The sequence below is a fragment of the Tyto alba genome, unplaced genomic scaffold (genome assembly GCF_018691265.1).
Source record: "Tyto alba isolate M040663 unplaced genomic scaffold, T.alba_DEE_v4.0 Super-Scaffold_41, whole genome shotgun sequence".
Classification (NCBI taxonomy): domain Eukaryota; kingdom Metazoa; phylum Chordata; class Aves; order Strigiformes; family Tytonidae; genus Tyto; species Tyto alba.
The window spans coordinates 15,144,009-15,168,961 of record NW_024881317.1 but is presented as its reverse complement, the minus strand read 5'-3'; the positions used below and the strand labels follow the sequence as shown (position 1 = coordinate 15,168,961).

At 41.0% G+C, this 24,953-nt stretch overlaps 1 protein-coding gene across 1 annotated transcript in view; it reads left to right on the top strand.

Moving 5' to 3' along the window:
• Window positions 1-3,327: 3,327 nt before the first annotated feature.
• The window catches only part of PRTG (protogenin), an 81,671-nt gene continuing 60,045 nt past the window's right edge, over window positions 3,328-24,953 (top strand). The window contains 2 exon segments of the mRNA XM_042803810.1: window positions 3,328-3,415; window positions 4,325-4,627. Of these exon segments, the coding sequence (XP_042659744.1) occupies window positions 3,328-3,415; window positions 4,325-4,627 (391 nt within the window).

Here is a 24,953-nt window from a genome sequence, read left to right as displayed (position 1 = left end):
AGCAGTCTTGGATGGATTGATAGCTGCCCTCACCCACATGCAGTAGAGCAAAGCCCTGAGCTAGATCTGTTCATGTCAATCTGATTTTTAAAATTTTTATTTTCAGGAAAAAAAAAAACAAACCATCTGGGCTTGCTAGGGCTGATGCTGAGAATGAAACACAGCGTAAGGTAAACCAGGTTATTTACAGACAGCAACCTGGACAGCATGCTATTATTCCAGCTGTTGGTAGCACTTCAGAGAGCTCTTTCTACTGACTGGGGTTTTAAGGTGTTGAGGAGCTGACTGCTGAAGTATTACAAGTTATTATTTCTTTGAAAGTTGTGTGCAGCTTGTTTGCAGACCCCAAAATCTAAGATAAAGCATGGAAAAGGGTTTATATGGGTCTGAAAAGAACCACAAAAACTCGGAAGTTTTCATTGTTTCCCACATACGCCAAAAAATACAGATGGAGTCAAGCAAAAAAGTCTGTGTTGGTGACAGAAGAAAAATTGCTGCCCTGCAGCAAAGTAGGCATAGCTTTATGTGGGCTGGCAATATCTTTTACTCATCCTGGATTGTTATTCTGGCTTTCTCAAGATAATGCTTCTGTGAGATGGTTAGCCAAGTAGATAATTGCATTTATTGGCTCCATATTTACTAACACAGTGTATTTGACAAAATTATGGCTGGCAGTGCCTTTAAACTGTGGTTCAGTGGGTTTATCAGGTTGCAGTGAAGTATGAATTTAGATATGTTATCACAAGTCTGCACTATCTCTAATCCAATTAATTATTGGAAAATGTGTTAAAATAATGACTTCTGACAAATTAAGGAGGGAGAGTTTATGCTCATCTAGTTTTGGGACTGCTTAATTCTAGTAAGGTGTTTATTATTTATTTCGCTCAAAAGAAATATGAAAAGGGAGATATTGGTGTTCGCAGCTGCCCAGACCCAGGCACAAGGAGCACTCTAGTGGGAAGCACTTTTCTTTGTTAAGACATTTAAGACAAATACTGCGTTTGATCTCAGGAGTCAAAACCTCCTGCTGGGACACTGTAGTCCAGGGAGACGGTGAAGCGGTTTCCCTGCCACAGCAGAACACAGCAGTGAGCACAGATGACACAGCTAATGGAAACCAGCCCACAAGTAGGACTACAACTTGCTCTCTCTCTGTTGGCTTTTTTTTTTTTTTGTCCCCTGACCCAGCAGGATCAACTCCTGCCTCAAAAAAGGTTGGTGAACTAGGCAAGGAGGTGTCCTTCCTGGGATGGGTGGGACAGTGTCCAGTGCTGGGCAGCACAGCACAGCCACCCACTTGTGCCTGTGGGAAGCAGCGCCCTGCTGTGCAGAGCAACGGGCTGCAGGGAAATAACACTCCATCTAACAGGGACAGTTTCAGCCTCTCCATTAGTTGAGCAAAGCACATGGCATAGAAATGTTACTGAGTAATACATTCCTTCTCAGTGTGTCTGTCCTCTAAACATGCTGAGGTCATCTAGGAAATCTCAAATTCAGGTCACTCTGGTCATCCAGAGTTTAGCAGGAGAGAGTACAGTACCAGCACAAGCTGCTGATGGAAGTTGTGAGTTTGCCACAAGAAAGAATTCATGTTTAATTGTTAATATTTGAAAATGATATAAAGGCAATTTTGGTTAAGTGATACTTTTTTTCATAGCTCACACTTCTGTGACTGGATAAAGTAAAACACTGAGGAAAAATCAGAAATACCAGGTCAGGTGGATTCTGTTACTGTATTTGCTCCTATTCAGATGCCAGTGTGGTGCATGTGTAGTTCTGCTGTGCAAAGTGACTGTGAAACTGCCTGGATGCCTTTTGGGTAACTGACTTGCATGAGAAGCAAATCCTTTCTAATTATCTTTCCTGAAAACTTGTGCTAAAATCAGAGCAGGCTCAATTATTCTGCTTGTGTATTTTTGACAAATAAGGGTGGTGATATAGGTCAAACTATGGCTTACATTGTGTTTAGATAGTTGATTTTCTCCCGCAGGCTTTCAGAGGAGTCACTGAGTGAGGCTGTAGCCAGTCCTGGTGATGATGCAGCAGACGGGACCAAGTTTGGCTGCCAACTCCTGGCTCTGTGAGCTTTGCAGTGCTGGCAGGAACAAAAAGCAGTAAAAACTTGCTGGTCACTGAAGTCAGCAGCTCTCACAGTGAATGCAAACAGGGAGCAAATCTGCTGAGTAAGAAGATGCCTTCCTACATGGTAACTTTAGAAACTAGAACTCTGAGCAGACAAAAAAGAGCTTAGAAAGCACTGGCTGCAAGCATGGAGTAGGATCAGGGGTGAAGCTGAAAGCTTAAACGGTAGTGGCAGCATTTGATTTGATAGTAGCTCCCATACACATCATCCATCGGGTGTTGATAGCATGATTCTCAAGCCATATGTTTGCAGTTTAGGCTGCACTATCAGCAAGCTCCATTTTGGACTTGAGGCAGATGTAAAGTTATGGCTACTTTCTGGTAGAGACAAGTAAAGGGCGGCTTATCCTCGGCAGCTGAGCACTGCCCTGCATGGCCATTTGGAAGTGGTTTTATTGGTGCTGTATGAAGGAGTCAGTGAGACCCATGGACAAAATGGCACTCCATTTCCGATAAGTTCCCATCCTCACATTCAAACATCAGTCTGCGTGTGTGGGAAAACCAGTTTCACCTGGGCCTTTGGGGTATCACCGCACCTGCACTGCGCTCACTGCCCGGGGCCGGGCTGAGCACCGCTACCCCTCGGGCATCTCTCGTTTTGGCACAGACCCGCCGGCTAAGCACACGTTTTGCAGATGCTTGCCATGCCGGTGAGGCGAGCGCGGCAGTCTCTGCTGTCCCGGGGGATCCCTGAGCCCCGGGGGGAAGGCACGGCCGGCAGCTCCTGCCCCGGCCCGCGAAACACCGGAGCCCTCGGCGCCTGGCCGGCTCGGGGCTGTCCCGGTGGGCGGGCGGGGAGCTGCCATCGGGTCCGGGAGAGGCCGCGGCTACGGGGCAGTGCCGGCCCTGACCCGGGCGGGGGTCGGGCTCGACCCTCCCCCATTCCCGGCCGTGCTCGGCCCCGCTGCCGCCGGAGCCCGTCGCCCCTCGTGCGTGGAGCCGCCGGGTCCCGCCGCTCCCCCCGCCGCCGGGGGTATTGTCCGCCGCGGCCCGCCCCGTCCAGCGGCGTCCCCTCCCTCCTCCGCCCCCCGCCCGGCCCTGCCCCTCGCCCCTCTCCTCCCCAAAGGCCAATGGAGACGAGATGAGGAGAGTAGGGCCGGGACGGGCGCGCCGGGGCCGCTCCGTCCGTCCCTTGTCTCCTCCCCTCGCCCACTGACCGGTCTCTCTCGCGGCGGCCGGTGGGGCATGCCAGCCGCCTCCCGCTAAATGGCGCCGCTCCGCCGCCGGGCGCTGCCGCGGGCGCTGCTGCTCCCGCTGCTCCTCCCGCTGCCAGGTGAGTGCGCGGCGCCCTGGAGGCCCCATTGTCCGCCCGCGCCCCGGCCCCGCTCCGCTGCACGTGGGTTTATTTACCCGGCACCGGCGGGACCGGGGACCGGTCGTGGTCCCCGCGCTTTGTTCGCGCTAGCGCCAAGACGGGGCGGGGGGCGCGGAGGGGGCGCGCGGGCACCCCCCCGCCCTCCCCACCACCACCAGCAGGGGGCGCCAGCGGGCCGTGGGGGCGGGCTCGCTCCCGGGCGCGCGCGTGGCGGTTAGCTTCCCCGCCGCCCTGGGCGGTGGGCGACCGTTAATTAGCCGCGCGCTCCCGCCCTCGCGAGCTGGGGTGCGGGGCCTCTGAGGGGACGGGAGGCTCTGCGGTGGTGAGGGGGGGGGGACCCGGGCGGTTAGACGCTCCTCCGCTCGCCGGCGAGGGGGTTTCGCTAACGATTTCTTGTAAAATTAACCTTTTACGACTCGCCCCGCTCCGGCTCCTTCGGCAGCCTCGTAAAATTAGCGAGCGGCGCGGGGTCCCCGGGCGGCGCTGCCCCGGCGGCACGAACGGCCGCACCTGTGGGGCCGCCCCCGCCGCGCACCTCGACACCCAGTGCCACCGGTGCTGAGCCCTGCCTGTGGCTGCGCGGGTGTTCAGGGCTCTGGTCCGCCAGCTCCCTGGCACGGTGCCTTCGCAGACTAGGAGGCAAACGTCTGGGTATTTTACCACCTGATGGCTTTGCACCACTTGACGTTAGTACCGTAGTTTTCCTGGTGTTTTCTGAGTTTGGAGGGCTCAGAGATCTCCGAGCCTGTAATAACGGTGGTTTTACATCGTGCTGTGGGTTTAGCAAGATAAATGGCAGCTTGTAAGTGCAATTGGTAACTTGCACGTCTGTACTTACTGGCAAAATCTTTTTTTTCTCTCTCTTAGGAGTGTGGTGCTTTAGTGAACTGTTTTTTGTGAAAGAGCCTCAGGATGTTACTGTCTCAAGGAAGGATCCGGTGGTTTTAGACTGCCAGGCCCGTGGTGAAGCTCCTATAACTATTACGTGGCTGAAAAATGGAGGCAAAGTATCTGAAGATGAACGGATCTACACTTTATCCAATGGCTCGTTATATATCAGTGAGGTGGAAGGAAAGAAGGGAGAGCTGTCTGATGAAGGATTTTACCAGTGCTTAGCTCTGAACAAATATGGGGCCATTCTTAGTCAAAAAAGCCACCTCACACTAGCAAGTAAGTTCCAGCTCTTATTTATTAACCAGTTCCTGAGTTAATAAACTCAGGCAATTTTGACAGGAATTCCATGAACAATGCACAGCAACCTATCATTTTGACTGTGTACCTGAAAAGACAACTGTCAAAAGCAAAGAGCAACAGAATTCTGCAGAACCTTTGTTTCTTTTTACATGTTTAAAGATAATGAGCAAAACTTGTGGTGGTCCTGTTTTGAGTCCCTGATGTGGCAGGAGGGTCGCAGCCACCTGTGAGACGTCCCTTGTGTGGGTGGCTCATGTGGGTCACTGGTCTCTAGAGCAGGTAGTGATGCAGAGCCATGCTGGCAACCTCCTGCAAAAGTCCTGGATCTTGTTTCTCAAGTGCTGTTCAGGCAGACTGACAAGAGTTATCTACAAATCTGATAAAATTATTCCTCGTTCAGTAGATTGATGTTGTGTTGTGCCATCTTGGGGCAGGGCAGAATAATAATACAGATGGCTGTCTTCAGGAGAAGGAAGAGGGGAAAGGTTTTCTGGGCAACTATGAGGGTTTTATTTCTTGCTTTTCTGACACATGTTCAGCCAAGCAGATGCAGGTGCTCTCCCTTTTGGAACTGCTTCAGCGTCCTCTGGAACCCACCATAAAGGGCCTGTTATCTGGTTCCACTAGGAAGTGAGAGGTGCGTTTCCAGAGTGACTCCCTACTGCTGGATGAACGGTGAAGGAAGCAGTTGTGTGGAAGTGCCTTTATGGCTTTACCAGTCTGACGCTGAGTGTGTGTTGCTCTCTCTTTTCCTAGTATCATTAAATGCATTGAGCAAGAGATGTGTGTCAGGAACCGAATGTCATGTCTTTTTCTGTGCCAGTGCAGTGCTTTGGCAGTAGGCTGCTTCTATAGCACTGTAATTTCTTGCTTTCATGGAGTAATCTTCAAGAAAGTATAACACAGAGAGTACACAGTTTACGTAGCCTTCTCATGTTCCCTCTATAATAGGACTTAACTGATGAACTTAATCTAATAGGAAAAGGCTTCTTTTGACCTCATCAACCCTGTTCTTAGTAGCAAGTTGCACAAAACTGTGGTGCTGATACCTCTGTGGAAACTTGACATTAATTGTAATTGCAGGTTTTATCAAGTTCAATCTGAAACTAGTTAATCCAATTGGTACATTAGTTAACATTAAAAAATGTCTGAATGTTAACATTTGTTAGGTTTTTTTCCTGTGTGCTTCTGAATTGATTATAAAACCTGCCTATAAGATACCCCAGGAAGATGTGAAATATGTTGTTCAGTGAGCCACAGTGTTGGACTGTTGAAAATCAGCTTGGAAGAAGGTGGCTCCAAGTAAGTGATGAGTTTTTCATGTGCTGTAAAAAGCTTGCATGTGAACTCTTGATTTCTAAAACCTGGCTGTATATTGCTTTGTATTATGGCATCTTACATACAGGATTGGATACTTTTGATAAAATGGTGAAAAATGAAGTATTAGTATTGTTGAAACTTAAATTCACATCGCTGGATTTCAGTGTGTCAACACTGTTAATAAACAGACTGAATGAAACCTTTCTCAAGAGGACAGGAACTTTTTGTTGTTGTTATTAACAAATGTAAAGCAAAGCAGTGGATGATGGATTCTGTATGTAGGACTGTGGAAAATTCAGGGCTGTTTTAAATCTGAGGCATTGCAGGATGAGTTCTGTGCTCAATATCAGAACTGGAATAGTAGAGAGTACTGTAGTAGTACAGCATAGTAATACACTTGTAGTATCTGGCTTTAGTCAGACAGTAGTGAACTTTTATGAAAGTTTGTTTTTCATGTGCATGCTATTTCACCAAAAGATGGTTTCATTTTTCTGTGGTGTGTTTTTTTTTTTTTTTTTTTTTTTTTTTGATAATGAAAGATTTTCATCAAGGAAGACTTGTGAACCAGTAGATTACATGCTGTGGAGAGAGACTCCTGTTTTGCAGTCTCCTTTTTTTTTTTTTTTTTTTCCTGTTGTTTTTTTTCTTCCCCTCCCCTGTGAGACTGTGACAAAAGGTTTCTTTTTCTTCTTTGAATACTTGAAAGGTTTCCTATGGCTGTTGGAGAAAACTGGAAGAGATAGTGGATCCATAATGATCACAGTAGGTGTTGTTGACTTAGCGATTAAGTGGTTAACTAGTGGCCAAACATGAGGTTATCCTATGTAGCAGTCTCTTTTTCAGTCATGTTCCAATCTGACTGGTTTCAGAATGTCATCTTTGTTGTAAAGCTGTGAAATAAGGCAGTAATTTGTATCATTATATTTTGAAGCCCATAAACTGTGCAAAATTAGTTTTATATCTCATTTTTACAGTGTTTCTGCCTGCTGTCATGAGTTGGTTGAACTTTGCAGACGTTTTAAGTGAAATAAAAGTTTTGTGGGGGATTGTGTAGGTTTATAATTTTGTTTAGAAGCAGTTGTCGGTTGCTGTGAAGGCAAATTACCTTGTGATCAGGGTACAGAAGGAACTATACATATTAAACAGGTGGAGAATAGGCATTAAATGGGCATTCTTTCTTTGGAGGAAAAAAGCAAATGCTCTCTTTGGGCACTGGTAGCAGCAGGGTGCGAGGATGTTCTTTTACTTTGCCTGGTCAGAGCTTTTGCCAGTAGGCTTATCTTTTGCTTATAATTGTAATGTTTAGTGTTGCATTTGGAAATAAAAAACTTTAATCTGTCCCAGAGTTTAAGATTTGAACACACAAGGAGATCAGGTCTTGGTTTCTAAAGTTAGGAACTGGAAGCTGAAGGTTGCACTCTTGGCAAGAATTCCATTATTCATGTGCAAATTAAGAATTCCCAGGGTTAAAAGGTTAGAAACTGGCCAGGATGAGGTTTACCCTTGTGATAAAGAGCAGATGACCCTCATTCATTGGCCAAAGCTTTCATGTAGCTCCTCTGCAAAGTTAGTGATTGCCATGAATTGTTCTTGAGGAATGCAGAAATTCAAATGTGAGCAGGCCTTTCCTTAAGTGTCACTATGGAGCCTTATCTCCCGAGCACATCAGAGTAGGTCTGCAGGGACAGGGTTCCTCCCCAGAGGCCCCAAGGCTTTGCTTTCCTGTTGTTCATCCATGCACAAAAGAATTTGACTAATTTAGGGCTTTTTTTTTTTTTTTTTTCGGTGAGATGCCCCTATTTTTTTTAGAGGAAACTGTGGGGCTGAGGTATTGCTTAGGTAAAAATAAGTATTAGTTTTAGTACATGCTTGTAGTTGCTTTGGAAGCAGGCTAATTGATGTGGGGGGGGAGGAGGGAGGATCCTGTGTGGCTCTTTGTGAGGCAACATGTGGGGGTAAAATGCTAGTAGTAAAGAGTATGACTTACTCAAAATTCAGCTTACTACTGCCACTAAGAAAGGTCTCTTTTAATGGAATATAAAAGGAATGTAGACTGTGGAGAAAGTCTAAGCACTTTTGGTACTACTTTGAATCAGCCAAAAATAAACAAGCTGAGACTTTTGTATTCCTGCATTTTAAAATTATGACTGTTTAACCACAGTTAACTAAGATTCTGTCTTAAAAATAAAGCTAGGCTTTCAATAAGATAGTAGTAAGAAAAAAATGGAGAAGGTGGATCATGATCTGAACATGGGCTTTGGGCAGTGATTGGACGGGATACTCATTGTTTATTTCCTTTTCACAAGAAGTGGAAATTGAAGTCTTAAAGATGGTTGGATGGGATAGATACAGCTGGGTAGGAACAGTCCTAGATAACCCTTTCTTGTAACTTGGCTGAATTGAATTTAATGTTTGTGAATTACAGGAAATGTAAGCCCAATTCTTCACATGCAGGTTTCTACATTTCACAAGAATGAAAGGTTATGCAAGCAGAATGTTTCTGGAAACATGCTCCCGGAGGGAGACTGCGTGTGCATGCTGCACTGCCGTTTGCGAAACGCTGGGCCTTCTACATGTAGCAGGCTATACTTTGTGGAGAGTTTGTAATTCTGCTTATCTGCTGTGTCAGTGATGTGACTTCTGGTCCTACTGTCATGCCAATAATTGTCAATATTTATGTTTTGATATCCTAATAACATCTTTTGCTCTGCTTCTAAATATTTGCACTTAAGAGTGCATCCAGCTGAGCCTTATTCTGTACTGTGACAATCATGTTTTCTTAGCAGTTCCAGCTGTTTGTTCCCACTTTTGCATTGTGCCTTTCCTTGTGTAGGCACAGCTGCATGTGTGGCTAAGTGAACAGGGAACTGATCTGGGTTAAAATAATAGAATTAAAACAAAAGGTGGTGTTTAACCCAAGTGAGTTCCCTGATGCGGTTTGTCATGGAGCCACTTGGTGATTGCACTGGCGTAACTGAGAGGAATGATATGGAGGTGGGAAGGCTTAGTGGGGACAGAGGAAGGCTACTGAAACTGACTGTCACAAAAATAAATGTTCGTCAAACTATGGCCTTTATGGAACACGTGTATAGGCAAAAATTTTACCCTTCTGCTATTTTTTAAAAAATTAGTATCTTGCCTTAAATCAAGGGTTTAGTAGCTGTAGTCTAACAGTATAGTTTTCATTTAGTATTGAGTCATTTCATGTGTCTTCCAAATGCATATAGAACTCAAAGGTATGTTTAATTATTCTTAAATAGTAATGGAGAGAGAATAATTTCTGAGATGGAAGGGTAGGGTTACGGAGCAGAAGTGGTTTTGGACTGTGGTGGTAGTGAAATGGCAAATGGCAGTTGTAGACAATGGTCTTATATTAAAAGAGATAGCAAGGTCTAAATGCTGTAGAACTGGTGTGGTTACAGACAGTTTGAGGAAGCTCTTGTTTTACGTTTTACAAGTGGTGCTTTATTGCTATTGCTTTGATTAGTTGATTTGAATGTCCTGAGAGTAGAATCTGTTTCGTAGATGAGAGTGCGCATGACTGATACTTAGTGCATTTCAATTCCAGTATTTAAGGCAGGAGAAAGAGGTTTAATGTCTCAGTTGGCAATGCCAGTTGATAATGGTGAAGAGGATTAAGATTTTTGTCCTTTAACTGAGATACACTGAAGAAATAAAACAAGGAAATACTTCCCTTCTTATCTCTTTTTCTTGTAGGATTTTCCTCTAGAACTCCCCCAGACATCTTTTGACCTGAACTTCTACACCTTTACAGAAGAAATTGTCAACATCCTTTTAAGACATAACCAATAGGGCTTTTTTTGGCACTAGGGCATTCCCTATTCTTCCAGCAATGACTGGTCTGTACTTGTAAGAGGTCTTCCACATACTAAGGGATGGGCTTTTATATTGTTGCCAGGACAAAAAAATGTATAAAACTTTACTTAGTGCACATGAACAGCATTTGTTTCCACTACCACATTACTAGAGAAGTGAGCTTTTTATGGGTTTCCTCAACACCTCAGTTGCAAATTTGTGTTGAGCATAATGCCACACTGAGTCATTTCACGCCCTTGCTTTTCTTTCTAGCTAATAAGGCCAAAGCTGTTATGGTTTTTACTAGTTTTTAACACCATAACTTTACAATGTATAAAGTTTTTACCAGCTTTTTTTTTTTCTCTTTTTTTTTAAGGAAACGCTCAGTATTATTAGCAGTGTACTCCATAGCTAATAAAACCTTGACCTGTGTGAGAAATATTGAAGGAAAACATGGTACCATGCTAGAAGTTGTTCTGAGCTATGACTAGAGGCACTTAGTTCCTACCTGGTGCAAATTCTGTGTGTGATATGTGCACTAAACTATTGAGATTTCTTTTCTACTTGCAAAGCAATGTATAGCAGCGAAGGATTCTGTTCTGTTCTTGCAGTCTGGTGCTCCCTGCCACTGCTCCCTTTCTTCCCCCACCCTCTCTGCATTTCTTGGTGTAGAAATTGTTGAAAGGGCATTCAGTAAGGCCCCCTTTTGTCAGCCAGCTCTGATTATCCTAAAGAAAAGGATCTCACTGTGAGCAGTTGTTTGCCTAGAGACTTGTTGTCACGTCTTCACAATTTAACAGCTGTGGCTATTGATGGTGTGCAGAACAATTTAAGACAATGACAAAAGAGAATCTTGCAGGAAGAATTTAAAAGTTACTAAGCATTTTCCTACAGAAATACGCTAATTTCCATTGTTGGACAAATTTGTGCTTAGTTTTCATATGTTTTCCTCAGGATTTCGTATTTTTCCACATCTTAGCTCCGAAATTGTGGACATAATTTTTTGTTGAGTTTTGCATGTTTTGTTATGTTTTGTGTGTTGGTGTTTTGTTTTTTTTTTTTTCATCAATAGGCCCAGCTGTTAAATTGGGATTGATTACTTCCAGTTTTTATAACTGGTAATCACCACCTAAGTGAAAAAGTAATCAACAATGTCGAGTCTCTACATTTTGTTGAGTAAGTGTGGGTTGTATGGTCAACATTAGTTACTAGGGTCAACCTCTATGTAGCTTTTAAGCAGCAGCATTTTTAGCAGCATCTACATTTTAAAGTTGATTGTCTCAACAATTGAGTTAGAGGTGAAAAAAAAATCAGACTAGATGATCTGTGTTGGGAGTTAGAAATTCATCTGGCAGCCTTTCAAAACCTACATTTGTAGTAGAAACATTTTTTGTTTGTGTGGATGAAATTGTTACTTTTTTAATAGAGGTGAACAGCAGACATAGGAAGGAGATGATTGTGAGCCTGTTGGAGTGTAGAGGGCTTGTCTGTGACTTCATGAAATTGTTGTAACTTTCTCTTCTGTGTTGTTTTTTCTGTATGTAAAAAAAGTTCTGGAGGGAGATGGCCTTCCTATTATGTTAGAGGAAAATGTAAATAATTAGTACTAGACACATTTTCTTTATTGCTTTTACTTTGTTTCATAAATCTCAGGAGTAATTCTGGTTAGGTTTTTTCCAATTAAATTGAATTTGATCTCCTTAGGCAAGTGGAAGGTTTTTTCCAAGAACATGAATGCTCCTCATGGCAAAATAAACTAAGTGGCATCTGAGTAATACAGTTATTGTCTCTAGTCCCTGTTCCAAAGTGCTTGTTTCTCAATTGCCTGTTTGTTGGGCTTCTGGTAGGAGGTTTCTAACACTTTAGTGCATCTGCACCTTAGGAGAATAGGATCTAGGTATCATTCCCCCCAGATGCACATAGGTCTGCTGTGTACTCATGAAGTTCACTTAGATTATGGTTATCATAACCCAAAAGGGACAGAATGTGCATTCTTTGTATTTTATGGGGTAAAGATTTCAGGGTTAACCAGTCTTTTTGTGCCACTGTTACACTAAACAGCTCTTAAAACTCCTGCTGTGGTCAGTGTATTGCCTGAGTTATGCAGATGGGAAAACTTTGTAAATTTTTCAGTAGTTAATCTTGAGGAAGTTATGTTTGCTTCTAGCCTCAATGCTTCATTGTAGCAATTGTGATAGTATTTGGTGAGTACTTTCTCATTTACTGATACCAGATCAGTAGAATGCAACGTGAGAAATGAAAAACTGAAAATGAACATGTTATAAAAGACATAGGAATGTTGACAACAAGCTTTATGTCAAAAGCTGCTATCAGAATTTAATCATTAATCTGAGGCAAAATTTGCAGTGTATCAAGATACTACTTCACCATCTCTGAAAGGGTTACTGGAGAGGGAGAAAGTCAGTAAGGAGTACAGTTATTTAATCTTCTGAAATTGTGGTTCTTTGGCTTATACCTGTTTAAACTGATTTCTGAAGTAATAAGAATACACACTTGTTCCTATAAATTATTTGAAAATGATGTTATGAAGTTGTTTCTGTACATAGGCAAAGCTTTGAGGAAAGGAATAACTTCTGTAATATGAAATAGCTGGAAATGTACTGATTGCAAAGTTCTTGCCAAGTTGAGAACAGACAAGAACTTTTGTTATAAAATTAGTAAACAGATAGAAACCTCATTAAGTAGAGTTTCTTGCAGTTATGGGTGTGGAGGCTTGCGAGGCTCATAGAACACGTGATACACTCTGTCCCAGCTCCTTCTAGAAGTCTGTTCATTCTGTGCAAGTTTACAGTTCTGGCCAAAATTGGCAGGCTTTTCTGAATCACAACTTTGAGTGGGATGAATAACTACAGGCTACAGTGAGTGGTATATTGATGGCAAAGCAGCAAGACTTACCTTGTCCTAGTCCTCTAGCCTCAGAATATATGAAAATTATGATTTTGAATGTAATAATAGCAACAGTCTACCTGGTTTTAGAAGTATGTGTAATGGAAATTTGCTTTTCAGCTCTGAGGTGCAGTAGTTCCATTCTGAAATGATTTGCATATGAGAGACAGTTTTGAAGGAAATAATCTCTTGATTGACCAGGAGTAAGGGGTACATGAAAGTTACTACAAGCATTAAACATGTCATCCGGTGTTCTTTTAATACATAGCTAGGGGGCGGTTTAACTAAGTCTTTACAGCTTGTGATGTATATTTTGTGTATAGTGATGCATGAATGTTGGAAACTGGAGGGGATTCTGTGAACAGAAGCAATTCTGAATCTTCAGATTTGGTTTAGTGTCTCCAGATAATAATCCTGTTGATTGATTATGTTGTTTTTTCTCATTTCAGTAGATCAGAATATCCTGTGCAAAACCTTTATGTTTTAATGGTATCGCTGGCAAATTGATAGAATGATGAAAGTAGAAAAAAATGTTGGCTTTTTAATTGATCAGTGTAACCTTACCACATGTGTACTTGGTCATCTTTGGACACCCTGACAGATATGCATGACTCGCTTTTAAGATCTTGCATTACACCGAAGATCTTTCTAAATCTTTCAGTCAAGAGTGGTGGAGGGTGTTTTTGTGGTGGTGGTGGTGTTTGTTTGTTTGTCTCTCCTTTGAGTCATTTCAGATTAAAGACAAAACAAGATAAAATAGGATTAGAAAACTAACTTACTTTTCTGTATCTCCTCAACCTTTGCAGCATGAGTTTCTCATGCAAAGTAGCAATGGTCAGCCTTTTCCCACTAAAATCATAAAAGCCATCTATCAGCCTACTTACAAGGTAGAATTGTCAGTTTTAAGCTGTATTGAGACACGTACTTCCTGTACGTCTAAAAATGGAAAGTATCAAATAGAAAAGTTTTTCATTTATTTGCTTATCTGTTCTAATATTAAAAAAATTCTTATCATTTGTGTCCTCTCCCATGTTCCCACTTTTTTCTTAGGTGCAGTCTGGTTTTGCTGCATATAGTCAGTTGTGTTTTTTATCTTTTTCTCTTTATAAATTGTCACATATATGCTATGGCATTCTTTAGGATTTACAAAACTGCTTCTGGTGACCCCCACTTTCTTATTCCTGTCTGATGACTGGAAGGAGGTACTTTGCAGCGGAGTGTATTTTCACAGCTGTGGCAGAGGAGGGAAGTGTCATAAGATACTTTGAGGTCAGTTTTGACCCCAAATTTAGATGAGGTAAGAATGATTTGACAGAAGTATAATATCTTGTCTCAAGTGGTCTGGTTATCACTTCAAAATCACATGATTATTATGATTAGGAAAAAGCTGTTTTGATAGCCTTTACCATGCACAATAAAAACAATTCAGTGTTACACAGTATTATTTTTTGTTTTACAAATTGTTACAACTGCAAATTATCAAATAACATCTTTTCAAAGAAACCTTAAAATTAATCTTAAGGTCTTTGAACATGCAGAGGAGTTTTAAATATTTTTTTTTTTTTTGCTTACTCCTGCTTGTACAATCTTTGACATATTATTTGTTTAGGTAACATGAGAAAAATAACTAGTGTAAATAGTTAAATTACCATTTCACTGTCCACATCAAGATCTCTAGTAAACCTCTAACAGTAACATGTGCCTCAGGCAGAGCTGTGCGTTATATATGTTCTTTGTAGCAAGAATTTGTTGACTTTATGAAGCCATTGACAGACATTTATCATTTTGTTCATTAAACTTGTCTGTGACATCCGGCAAATTGATGTTAACTGGAAATATTCACTGGGAGTTTTGGCATGACTCTGTCATTTTGCCTGAGGAGAGAGAAACTCTGTACATAGTGTGTCCCAAATTACAAGGGTGAAACTTCCTTCCCCTACACCCTCCCCCAAAGCATAAGTGAGCATATGATCAGCTCTTTTTTCATCTTGCTTTTAATGCTTGTTTATGCAAACAACCCTGTGGCCCACAGTTTGCAAGCAGATTTATCATTGATCTTCAAGAGAGGTTGAAAGCGGATACTGCTTTTATTAGTTCATCCAGTTTGTGCCAGGAAGGAAGCTCAATTTTATCACATGACCAAACTATTGTAAAAATGATCATAATACAGATCCACAGTGCTCTGTACACATTGGCTCGTGGAACAGGTACATGTGAATTTGTATTCAGATGCATTACCTTATCCTCTTAAAATTAATATTTCATTTATTTAAGAAGTGGAGACATAATTGGATATGGAGATTTTTTTGTTTGTTTCTCATTAGTAGAATTTTTTGTTTATTCCATTTAGTAAATTTTCTTCTCTTTTTTCTTTTTTTTTTTCCTTTTAAGGGTGTGAACTTTATTTCCAGCAATAATCATGTTTTCTAGTGTTTGGAATTCTTGGATATACTAAACACTAGGAGAGGTAAGCATTGATACCATGTGCAAGAATTAACTATGGAATTCTTGGTAGCATTGATTGGAGTTCTGTGACATTCCCAGCACATGGCATTTAGTGCTTGTTTTTATTGGTCATCATCTTTACCTGATGTTGCTTATTGCTGATTCTCATAAAATATATGGTAGGTGACCAAATGCTTTGTTGAAAGCCTTTATAATATACTTTGTAGAGCAGTGTTTTGTTTAGCCTTTTGAAATTACTATGTTTGAAATAATGAACAATATTTCATTCTTTCTGCTCTTGAGCACCCAGAGTGGGAAAAAATATGCGCTTTTAACACCTGCCTGTGTTTGATTCATGTGGATAGCTATCTCTAATAATGGTTGGGGTTGTTAATAGAATATCTGCCCACCTGCTAGTGTTCCTGTTGTGTTACCTGAATCCAACTGTATCAGGGATCTTTCAAACAAGAATGAATGTACTAACAAATTGTGGTGTAACTAACTAAAATATTTATTAATGGGTCAAAGATAATGTTCAGATTGTAAAACCTTCCAAGAACTGAATATCCACAAATCCATTACATAAAATGTTTGTCTTTTGAGAGAAAGAGTAGAGCAGTTGGCTCTTTAAGATATATTGTGTCTCACTACATAATAGTTCACTGGATTAAATGAATTTATTGATTTCTGCTTCTTTACTGACACACATTTATGAGCAGTTTCTTTGGCACCATGGCCACATGTCAAAGGTCATAACTTTCCTTCTCTCTGGAAGAATAAAAGCTTTCAAATGGTGAATCCCTGAAATCCACACAGTGCTTTATCTCCCCCCTCCCCCCCCCCAATATAACTGCTGTTTTTGCATTACTTTATTTAAGGTAAATAAAGAATAATAATAAAAATTATGCACACTAAAAAAACCCCTATACTATCATAAAATAACTGCAGGAAACTCTTTCTCTGCACAAAAAGTGACATCTAATCTGCTAATAGGTATTATTATGAGATATGTAGTAGTGTATTAGGCTCTTTTATGGTCAGAGATTTTATTGAAAATGGTCAGTTTTAAGAACATATTAAACACTTCTCATGAAGAATTTTATTACACTTCAGTTGAGAAACAGTATTTATTTCCTTTTAGAGCTATGTCAAAGGCATATTACAATTTGTGCACCAGAGCTGATACGGGAGGTAAATCCTATGGAGAGAATGAAGCACATTCAAAATCTGTGCTTTGTGTTTAGATGCGTGTTTATAATGTTGACTTTAATGCCCTTCGTTAGTAGTAGCCTGTGAGATATTTGGTGTGTACTAGATATGAAAGTCCACTGACAACATAAACATGATGCTACTAAAGAAGAAACTTAAATGGAATATAAAGTTTAATCAGTCCACTAGTTTGCAAAAAGAGAAGAATAAATCATGCTTTAAACGTAAAGTGGCTGACACTAGCTCTGAAATATTGGAAATACAGACTAGGATGCAGTTAATGCCATATCCCTTGTGCAGTCTGTGGTGCTCATCTGACTAATAACCTGGCAGAAAAAATACTTTAAAATACTTTTTTTTAGCTACATAGTTATCTAACCAATGTGGTTAGCTGTGATGATTTGAACTGGCTTTCTCTGTTATCTGACAAGTACTAGAGCTGGCTAGAGGTAAGTAGGGATTTGGGATTGACGTGAATTTGTCTTCATTGTTTAGCAGCTGCTAATTTGTAGATTAGCTCTGACCATTTCAAGAAACAGCAGTTTGAAGGTAACTTCACTCAGGTGTTACTCTGATTTAAAGTCATCAAAATGTTTGTGCTAGGGAAGGTGAAATAGGTTTGAATGGTTAGTGGGGCCTGGCTATAGTCCTCCTAGCAGGACTGCTTCTGAAGGAATAGCAGAGCTTAGAGTTGTATCAATGGGGGGAAAAAAAACCCAACATGATTTTCTAAGAAGATGTAGGAAGTCTTCCCATTGCTCAACCCAAGAAAGAGAATTGGCTGCCAAACTTCATTTTTGCATAGTAGAGATGAAGCCTGTTGATGCTTCTAATCGTGACTCTTGCAAAAAATACCACTGGTAGACTTCTATTATGTTCTATTGTTTTGTGCAAATGATGATCTTATTCTAAGGGGACTGATGGCACTCTGCTGTTAAATTTACCAAATATTGATATTGCAGGACTGTAGTTGCTAAGTTTCTGACAGGTTCACCTTTTGGATAGAAATTTGTCATGTCGGTATCCATCCCTTTAACTCTTTTTTCTTTATATATATATGTAGTATACTTCTGCAGGACTATTTATCCTGTTACCTAGAATAAATCTAAGATGAAACTGCTTTTTCTGTAATTTTTAGTTTTCACTAGGGTAGCATGGGCATGTCTACTTAGGGAACAGAGACACGGGATTTGTAGGGGAAGTGAGTGGTCTTTGTGTCTGGAAGTAGCTTTTGCTGTTGCTATGATTATATTTGCAAATTGGGTTGCCCTGTAAGTTCTGAGGAAAAATCTCAAACTCTTTTTTTTGTTTCTTTGCACATGTTCAGCACAGGCTTACTTAGCTTGACTAGCTAGAGACACAGAAGATGCTGTTTGTGCTGAGCATGTTGCTTGTGAACTTTGAGCTGGGCTTTTCCTCTAAGCAGTCCTAGGCAGCTGTGGACTTGCCTTTTTTTCCTGTTCTGAATTAATGAGGAGCTAAAGTGTGATCTAACACTGCCTGGAGAAACCAGCTGGCACTGAAAGCTGAAGTAAGTGAAAACAATGGTTTAATTACCTGGAGGGGAAGTGGGTGAGGTGGAGGTGTGACTGGTCTCATGGGTCTAGAGGTCAGGAAGGGTAAGAGAAACCACAAGCGGCTAGTACTAAGGAAAAAATTGTGAATTGAGGCCTGGGGTTGTCTCAGTTGGGAGTTTGCCATAGGTATAAATTGGGATTGGGAGAGAACCGAGAGGCTGGCAAAGGCTGACTCAAGAGAGTGATCCCATTGGAGCAGCTGATCTTTCAGGACGTGGAATGTGGACCCATGAGCCCTCGACTTCCTTTGGGAACTTCAGAAAGACAAAGCTCCAAGTCAGGGGAGCTTTGAAGGATTTAAATTGCTTCACTGCTTCAGCCAGAAGCTTCTACAGTATGTGACATAAGTCTTCTTGTCCCTTGTTTTCATGGGAAGTCTGTGATTATGTGTTTCTCATGGTCTCAGTGTTTGGTATGAGGTTCTGAGGTTTGATCAGTTGGAGCTGCAACAAGTTGGGGGAGCTGTGGTTGCAATATATGGAGTGCTGTGAAGGATCAGTGTTGTATCTTGGACACTTGACTTCAGTGAGTATTTTGGGCCACCATTCAGCTGTTTGTCCATACCCAACAGTAAAATTAAAATAATAATAGAATGGCATCTGGAGGTGTTGTAAGAGTAGATGCATTAACATTTGTGAAGAACTGTAGTGCAAAGCCCTGCAGAAAAGGCCATGGGGAAGTTAATAACTCTGTCTTCAGGGCAGTGCTTAATAGAGTGTAATAAATAAGGAGTGAGGCCACACACTGAAGAGAGAAGAGAAAACAAAATATTGAATAGATGCTCATTATGTGAGCACCATTCATTTGGTGCTGTGAATAGAGGGGGAAGTGTGATTGTTCAGTTGGATTGTTTCCTAAAGCATGTATATAAACAGAGCAAATCAGTTACATAAGCAGCTTAATTTCTTCACTTTCCTAACTTCTGAGCATTTGGGTTTGGAAATTTTCATCATGTGTGTACATACACGTGTAAAAGGCAGATACGCTGAATGCTGTGTTAGTGGGGAAGTTTAGGAGTTAGCTGCATTTATTTAATGATGCTTGTAACACAGCAAAAAAATTAAATAAATATGCTTAAAAGTATTAGAATTTTATATAGGCAAGGCGTCAGGAAAAAAAAGAGCTGTAACAGAGGGCACTGTGACAACTTCTGAGACAAGTTAAACAAGTTTATCAGAACTTTTTGATTCAACCAAAACATGGGCTGGTGTCTAAACATGTATTTAGCAATAGCTTTAACTTGATGATAATAATCCTCAGATAATTTTTTTTCCTATATAAAGGTTTACTGAGCAGTGAAGATACTGTAGAGGTCTGAAGCAATATCTATAAACCTGTTGGTAGTAGTGTTTATCAGAGCGGAATCTGATTTAGGAAACCATTTTAGCACAGGACTAACAAACCCCACATTTAATTTATCCTTTTGACTACAGTTTAAGCTTATGTGTCGACAGGGTTTAGGTGAGTGCTCACCTGCATGCTCTCTGGTGTTTGTCAGTGTAACCTTTATTCTTTTTGTGACCTGACTGAGGAAATTTGGTTTATTTCTGGTGTATGGGAGAAGAGCTTTTTTTGTGGCACATGGTATTAGGTAGGTGCTAGGAAGGACTGCAGGCTTCAGTGCTGTGGAGGAGCAGCACTGTTTGGTTTCATCTCTTCCTTCATCTGGTCTGTCTCTTCTCTCAAGTGTTTACTCCAGCACCACCTACTTGTTAGACTACAGATCTTACTTTGAGCCACAGGGCAGCTTTCTGCAAATACAGCCCAGCAGTGGTGACTACAGAAAAGCTCTGATACTCCTTTTTCATTCTTTTTTCCTGACACATTTATGTAAAAAATCTCAAAGGCAGTGTTTAATACCTCATGTCTTCAGTGCAAGGTACACACCTGGATCCTCTTGAGGATCTGGCCCTTTGGGTGCTGGGCCCTTCCTTCTCTGAGCATGTTTTTCACAGGCATGTTCAGAAGCTGGAATTATGAGGAAATGTAAAGCATTATTTGTACTTACTTTATTTGTTCCTTTTGTCACTATTTAGTTGCTGCTGTGTTCACCATTGTCTTGCATTTACCTAAATAACGGTTGCCTGGCCTTTCACGAACTTACGAAGAGGAAAGATGGTGACCACCTGAAACAATATCATCAGCGGCAGAATAGCCTGAGAACTTTAAATAACCAAAAGGGACCGTTTCCAAGGCAGCTAAGTGACCTTTGGATCCCAGAAGCAGGCTATTCATAGAGGCGAAGCCTTTGTCCTGCTTTGACCAGTGGTCAGTGAACTCTGGCAGGCCCCTTGGCTCACCATCTTGGCCCTAGACTAGCAGCTGGTGATTGATTCATTTAACTGTCCAGATTCACATTCTTCTGTCAAGGACTTGTCAAGGAAGAAAAAGGTTCTATGGAGGGCTATTCATTTTACTAAAAGGAAAGGGATGCATTATATGATTGAGTGGATTACTTTTGGGTCAGAAGAGTTCCTGCATTGCTCTGTTTTAATTCAGCCTTCAATCAAAGAGAGATTTAGTTTATCAGCTCAGTGTGGTGCTCGTGAAGAGGGACAGATCGTTTCAATTCCATCAGTGCAATAGGGCTGTTTTGTTTTGTGGGTTTTTTGTTGTTCCCCTCTCCTCCTTTTTATGATTCATCCACCTCACTATTTTTTTACCAAGTCCATAAATTTTTTGTGATTAGTTGATATAACAGAGGGTTAAGAATATTAATTTCTGTTAATCTCACTCTTAGTTTTAATGTATGTGATATATGAGTATTAATGTCCCTAGTACCTCTCATATATTGTGTTAAGCAATTTTAGCTGGAGTAAGTAAAAGATTAGTGTTACCTCTGTTTCAGATGTGGAGAGAACTGAGAAGAGACTAAATTCTGCAGGACCAAAGTAATAAATTACTTTCCTACAGACAACACAGGCAGCTGTAAAGATGAGGGTAGAACCTAGTATTTTTTATCCAGTTCCTTTTTTTACCTGATGAACAAAAGTTTGTTGTACAAACCTGGCATTTTCCAAATACACAAGTGTGCTATCTGTCCATTTGTCTGGTGGTTTATAATCCCTCTTTTTAAAATAAGAGGAAGATGTTTCCATGCTTTATGAAACTTGAATCATGTTTTCAGTGTTATAATTAATGCGTCCAAAAGCCAACTTTGAGTTGTACTAGAGGTGTGTTTCCTTTTCATTGTGTTGCCAGGCTCTTCTGTCCATCTTGCATTCTGCTGGGCTGTGTTTCCTTAGCATTAGGATTTTTTTGCTCATTCTCTTCATGAGGTACTGAGGAAAGAACATTGTTGCTTAGCTCCTTCCACTGGAAATAACAGGCATTAAAGAGCAGATCCTGCCAGTTAACCTTATGCCTCTGTTTGAATGAACATGATGAGCTGCAGCAGATGAAATATGACCCTCAAGTTTCTTTACCCCACTCTCATAAGCTATGTATTGTTTTGATTTGGCTTATTGAATGCATTATGAGGGATTTCTGATTGGCTTCAGGCCAAGGTGTTGTACTTTTGCTGATGGAAGCACAAGTGCATAATTTAGAAGAAAATACAGTGAGGTTTGGTCTGTTGTATTATTTTCTTTCCTTCTTTTTTAGGGAAAAGGGAGAATTTTGTATTTGTTGAGATAAATGAGTGGCTTAACTATTTTAAGAGCACAAGAGAGGAAGGAAGTCTGAGATAATCTAACCTTGCTTAACTCTTCTCAGTTATACACCTCTACGTACATGTCAGAAATCTGGGATAAGTACACCACCTGTTGAATAGGAGTCCTTTCATGGAGGCCTGGTGGTATTCTTTTCACATCTGCAGTTGCATTTCCTGTGGATCAGTCCCCTTTCTCAGAACTTGCTTGTTCCAGGCTGGAGCCTGGTGTCTGCAATGGGGGTACCGGCTTCTCTGCACTCCAGATAACACTCTTCTTGGTGCCTTCCTGCTGGCTTGGATTTGTGGCCTTGAGCTGGAGATAAATAATGAGCTTTTGAAAGTCATGGAAAAGGAAAATGGGTTGTTATTGTGTGTTAGAGAATATAAGTAATCTAATAACCAGAGGTATTACCTACCTAGTAGAACATGGTTATTTGCTTGCACTATGGCTAGGCAAACTGGAAATCCAACTGTTGTCTCCCACCCAAGCAGTCAACAGCTATAGCAAGGCGACTTCCTCTGAAGACAAAATTTTTTGGTTTCTCCTGTTTGCCTTTGATATGAGGGCTTTTATGGTGCATTCAGAACATGTTTGCAGGATATCTTCCAGACACATAAGGGAATTAGAGAAATATACTTTGTGAAAAATACATGGATTTCTATGACATTGAAGGCAATAAGATTTTTATCTGGAAGGCACACTTCTGATTTGTCTTATGTGAAAATTGCAAGAGTTGTAAACTCTTCCCCCTCTCCTACCTCCAGATTAATTAGACATCTAATTAGAGGGTTTAAGTAACTTCAACAAATAAGTAATACTGACAATGACTTTTGTTACTTGTTTTTTTGTGTGACTTGTTTCTGTTTTTCTCCCTGCTGCTTTCAAACTTTAGGACATTCAGGATTTTGCTGTTGGTATGCTCTGTAGAAATACTGTTATTGGGAAGATATCTCTGGGCTGTGTAATGCAGTAGGGAGGGCATTTGGTGACAGGGAAATGAGCTGCAGGCATTTGGTCCTTGAAAGCGGAGGCATCTCTTCTTTCCTTTCCTCATGGGAACACTGAAATGTTGACATTTGGAGAGGGGGCTGTAGGGCTTGAATTCCCAGTGCTTCTCCTCAGCGTTGTGCACTGAAATTGTGTCTTTCATCCTAGGATGCTGATTCTGAAACACTGTAAGCAAAAAATGGAGAGTGCTCATATCTCTCAGGGGTAGCATTTCTGACAGCCTGAAGACTTACAGCACCGCCATATCAGCTTACTCTCATTCATATGTGGATAGTGTCAGTTTGCCACTGTATGAAATGAAACCTCTTCCTCTGCCTCCCCCCAGATGTGAGGGAAGGCGCAGTGGTGGGCGGTGCAGCAGAGGAATGTGTGGGGCCCTGCTCCTGTCCTGGGATGTGCTCTGCAGTGCTTCCTCTGATTGATGAGCTGGGCAGGCTGAGGTGAAGATTGGGTATTGCATTCTGCTTAGAGTCTTGTTTTATTTTAGCCAGGAATAGCATTTATTTATTTTTAAAGGTACATGACTGCTAAATAAAGGTTTTACCCTTCTGCTGGCATCTGCAGTGAAATTCATTGATCAGAATGGGGCAGTTTTAGAACTGACAGTGCTGGAGGCTCTTGTTGCACAGTGATGAAATTGTCTTTTCTGTGTTGCATTGAGTGATGACTACATTTTTGTTGTTCTTTCTGGTGTTGTTCTATGAGGAACCTTAGAATTATAGTAGTTAATATTTAATTTCCTATTTCTATTTACCTTTGTGGAAATTTCTATGGTAATTTCTATTTTCTTTTTCCATTTTCCCTTTTTTATTTTTTGGATGCCAAATTAGGATAGCTGTGAAGGGATACGTCTTTTGTTGCATGATCCTGCTTGTGTTCTGATCCTTCTCTTGATGTCATAAAGTACAAAACTGTGCTGGATGTTCCCCATGCAACAGTTCGGCTATTAAGCAGAACTAATTCTTCACAGAATGGCAACAACTCCAAAGAAAGGCATCTGTAGGATTAAGCATAGATACTAGAAGGCAATCACTTGGCAAACTGCTGAAGGAAAGCAGTCCTTGGAGGGCAGAAAGTGGTGTTTTTTTTTCTCCTGAATGCATGAAGCCACACAAGTAGAACAGCTTTGAAGCTGGTTAATGTGGCTTACTGTGTGCCTTTTTTGTACGATTTCCTACATTTGTTGTCTGCAGAAGAGCAGAGGGGAATTCCTTGATAAGTGCATTAGCATTTATTGTGCACTTCTGCGGCCACACACTGTTGCCTAGATGATAGATAAACTGAGAAGGGAAAACCCCAGCTGGGATGCCTTCAAAAGTGAAAAAATCAAATCTCTCATGCTTGTTTACATGATTCAGTAGGGTATGTCGGTTACACCATCAATAAACTGTTGCATATATAGAGCCACATATTTCTAAGCCTCAATCTTTTATTTCCTTTAAAACAGTGCTAGTGATAACTCCTGAGATGCTATGTATGCCTGGTTTCATTGGGAAGTGTGGTAGTGCTATATTTTTTGCTACTTATTAAATGATTGAGGTGTGTGGTATGGCAGTATGTATGGTTATGGGAATAGCTTACGCACAGCTGCAAGAGGTGGAAAGTGCCATTGTTGCAACATCATTAGCTGCTTTAACTAAGGTAAAGTAGAAAGACTTTGGTGTATTATTTTGTAGTTTCTTCCATCACTGATTGGGAATTTTGATGCATGCCCCCACATTGCAATTCTGGATTGTCATCTCTGTGTGGCTGTAAGAGCATGTGATGGGCCAGAGAATGAACAGTAAAATAAGGCACTCATGGGTTGGTAGTATGTCAGTTAGGATCCTACTGTTATTTTCTCTAGCACATTGGTGCTGCCTAGGATCCCATTTATTGTCACACTTATGTTAATATGTCATTAATAACAATATTAATGTCCTAGTGGTTAGTCTGAAGAAGTGAGGAAGAAACAGTACAAATAGTCAGTTTGTCAAATTGCACTTTTCTGTTCCTGCATTTAAGAAAAGTTTTTCCGCTTGAGAGGAGCCAATTTTCTTTAACTGTGGTGGTGTTCTTTAACATACAGCAGACATGCTAATTCTGAACTCTTTCTATTGCTAAGGTTAACACTTTCCAAAATTTACGGTGAACATATGCTGCCTATTTAGCAAAAGGAAAGAGCATTTTTCATAAAGTACAATATATCCTGAGATAAAGTAATTGCTTTTATCCTTGAAAAAGTGGATCAGTATGGTACAGTCTCCTGGTGTATTATCGTGCTTATTATAATAATTTTGAATTCACGATTTTACCTCAGAAGGAAAGCTTAAACAGCCAGCCCCATGTTTAAAAGCTGAGAGTCTGGTGTGCTGTCTGATGTGTCCA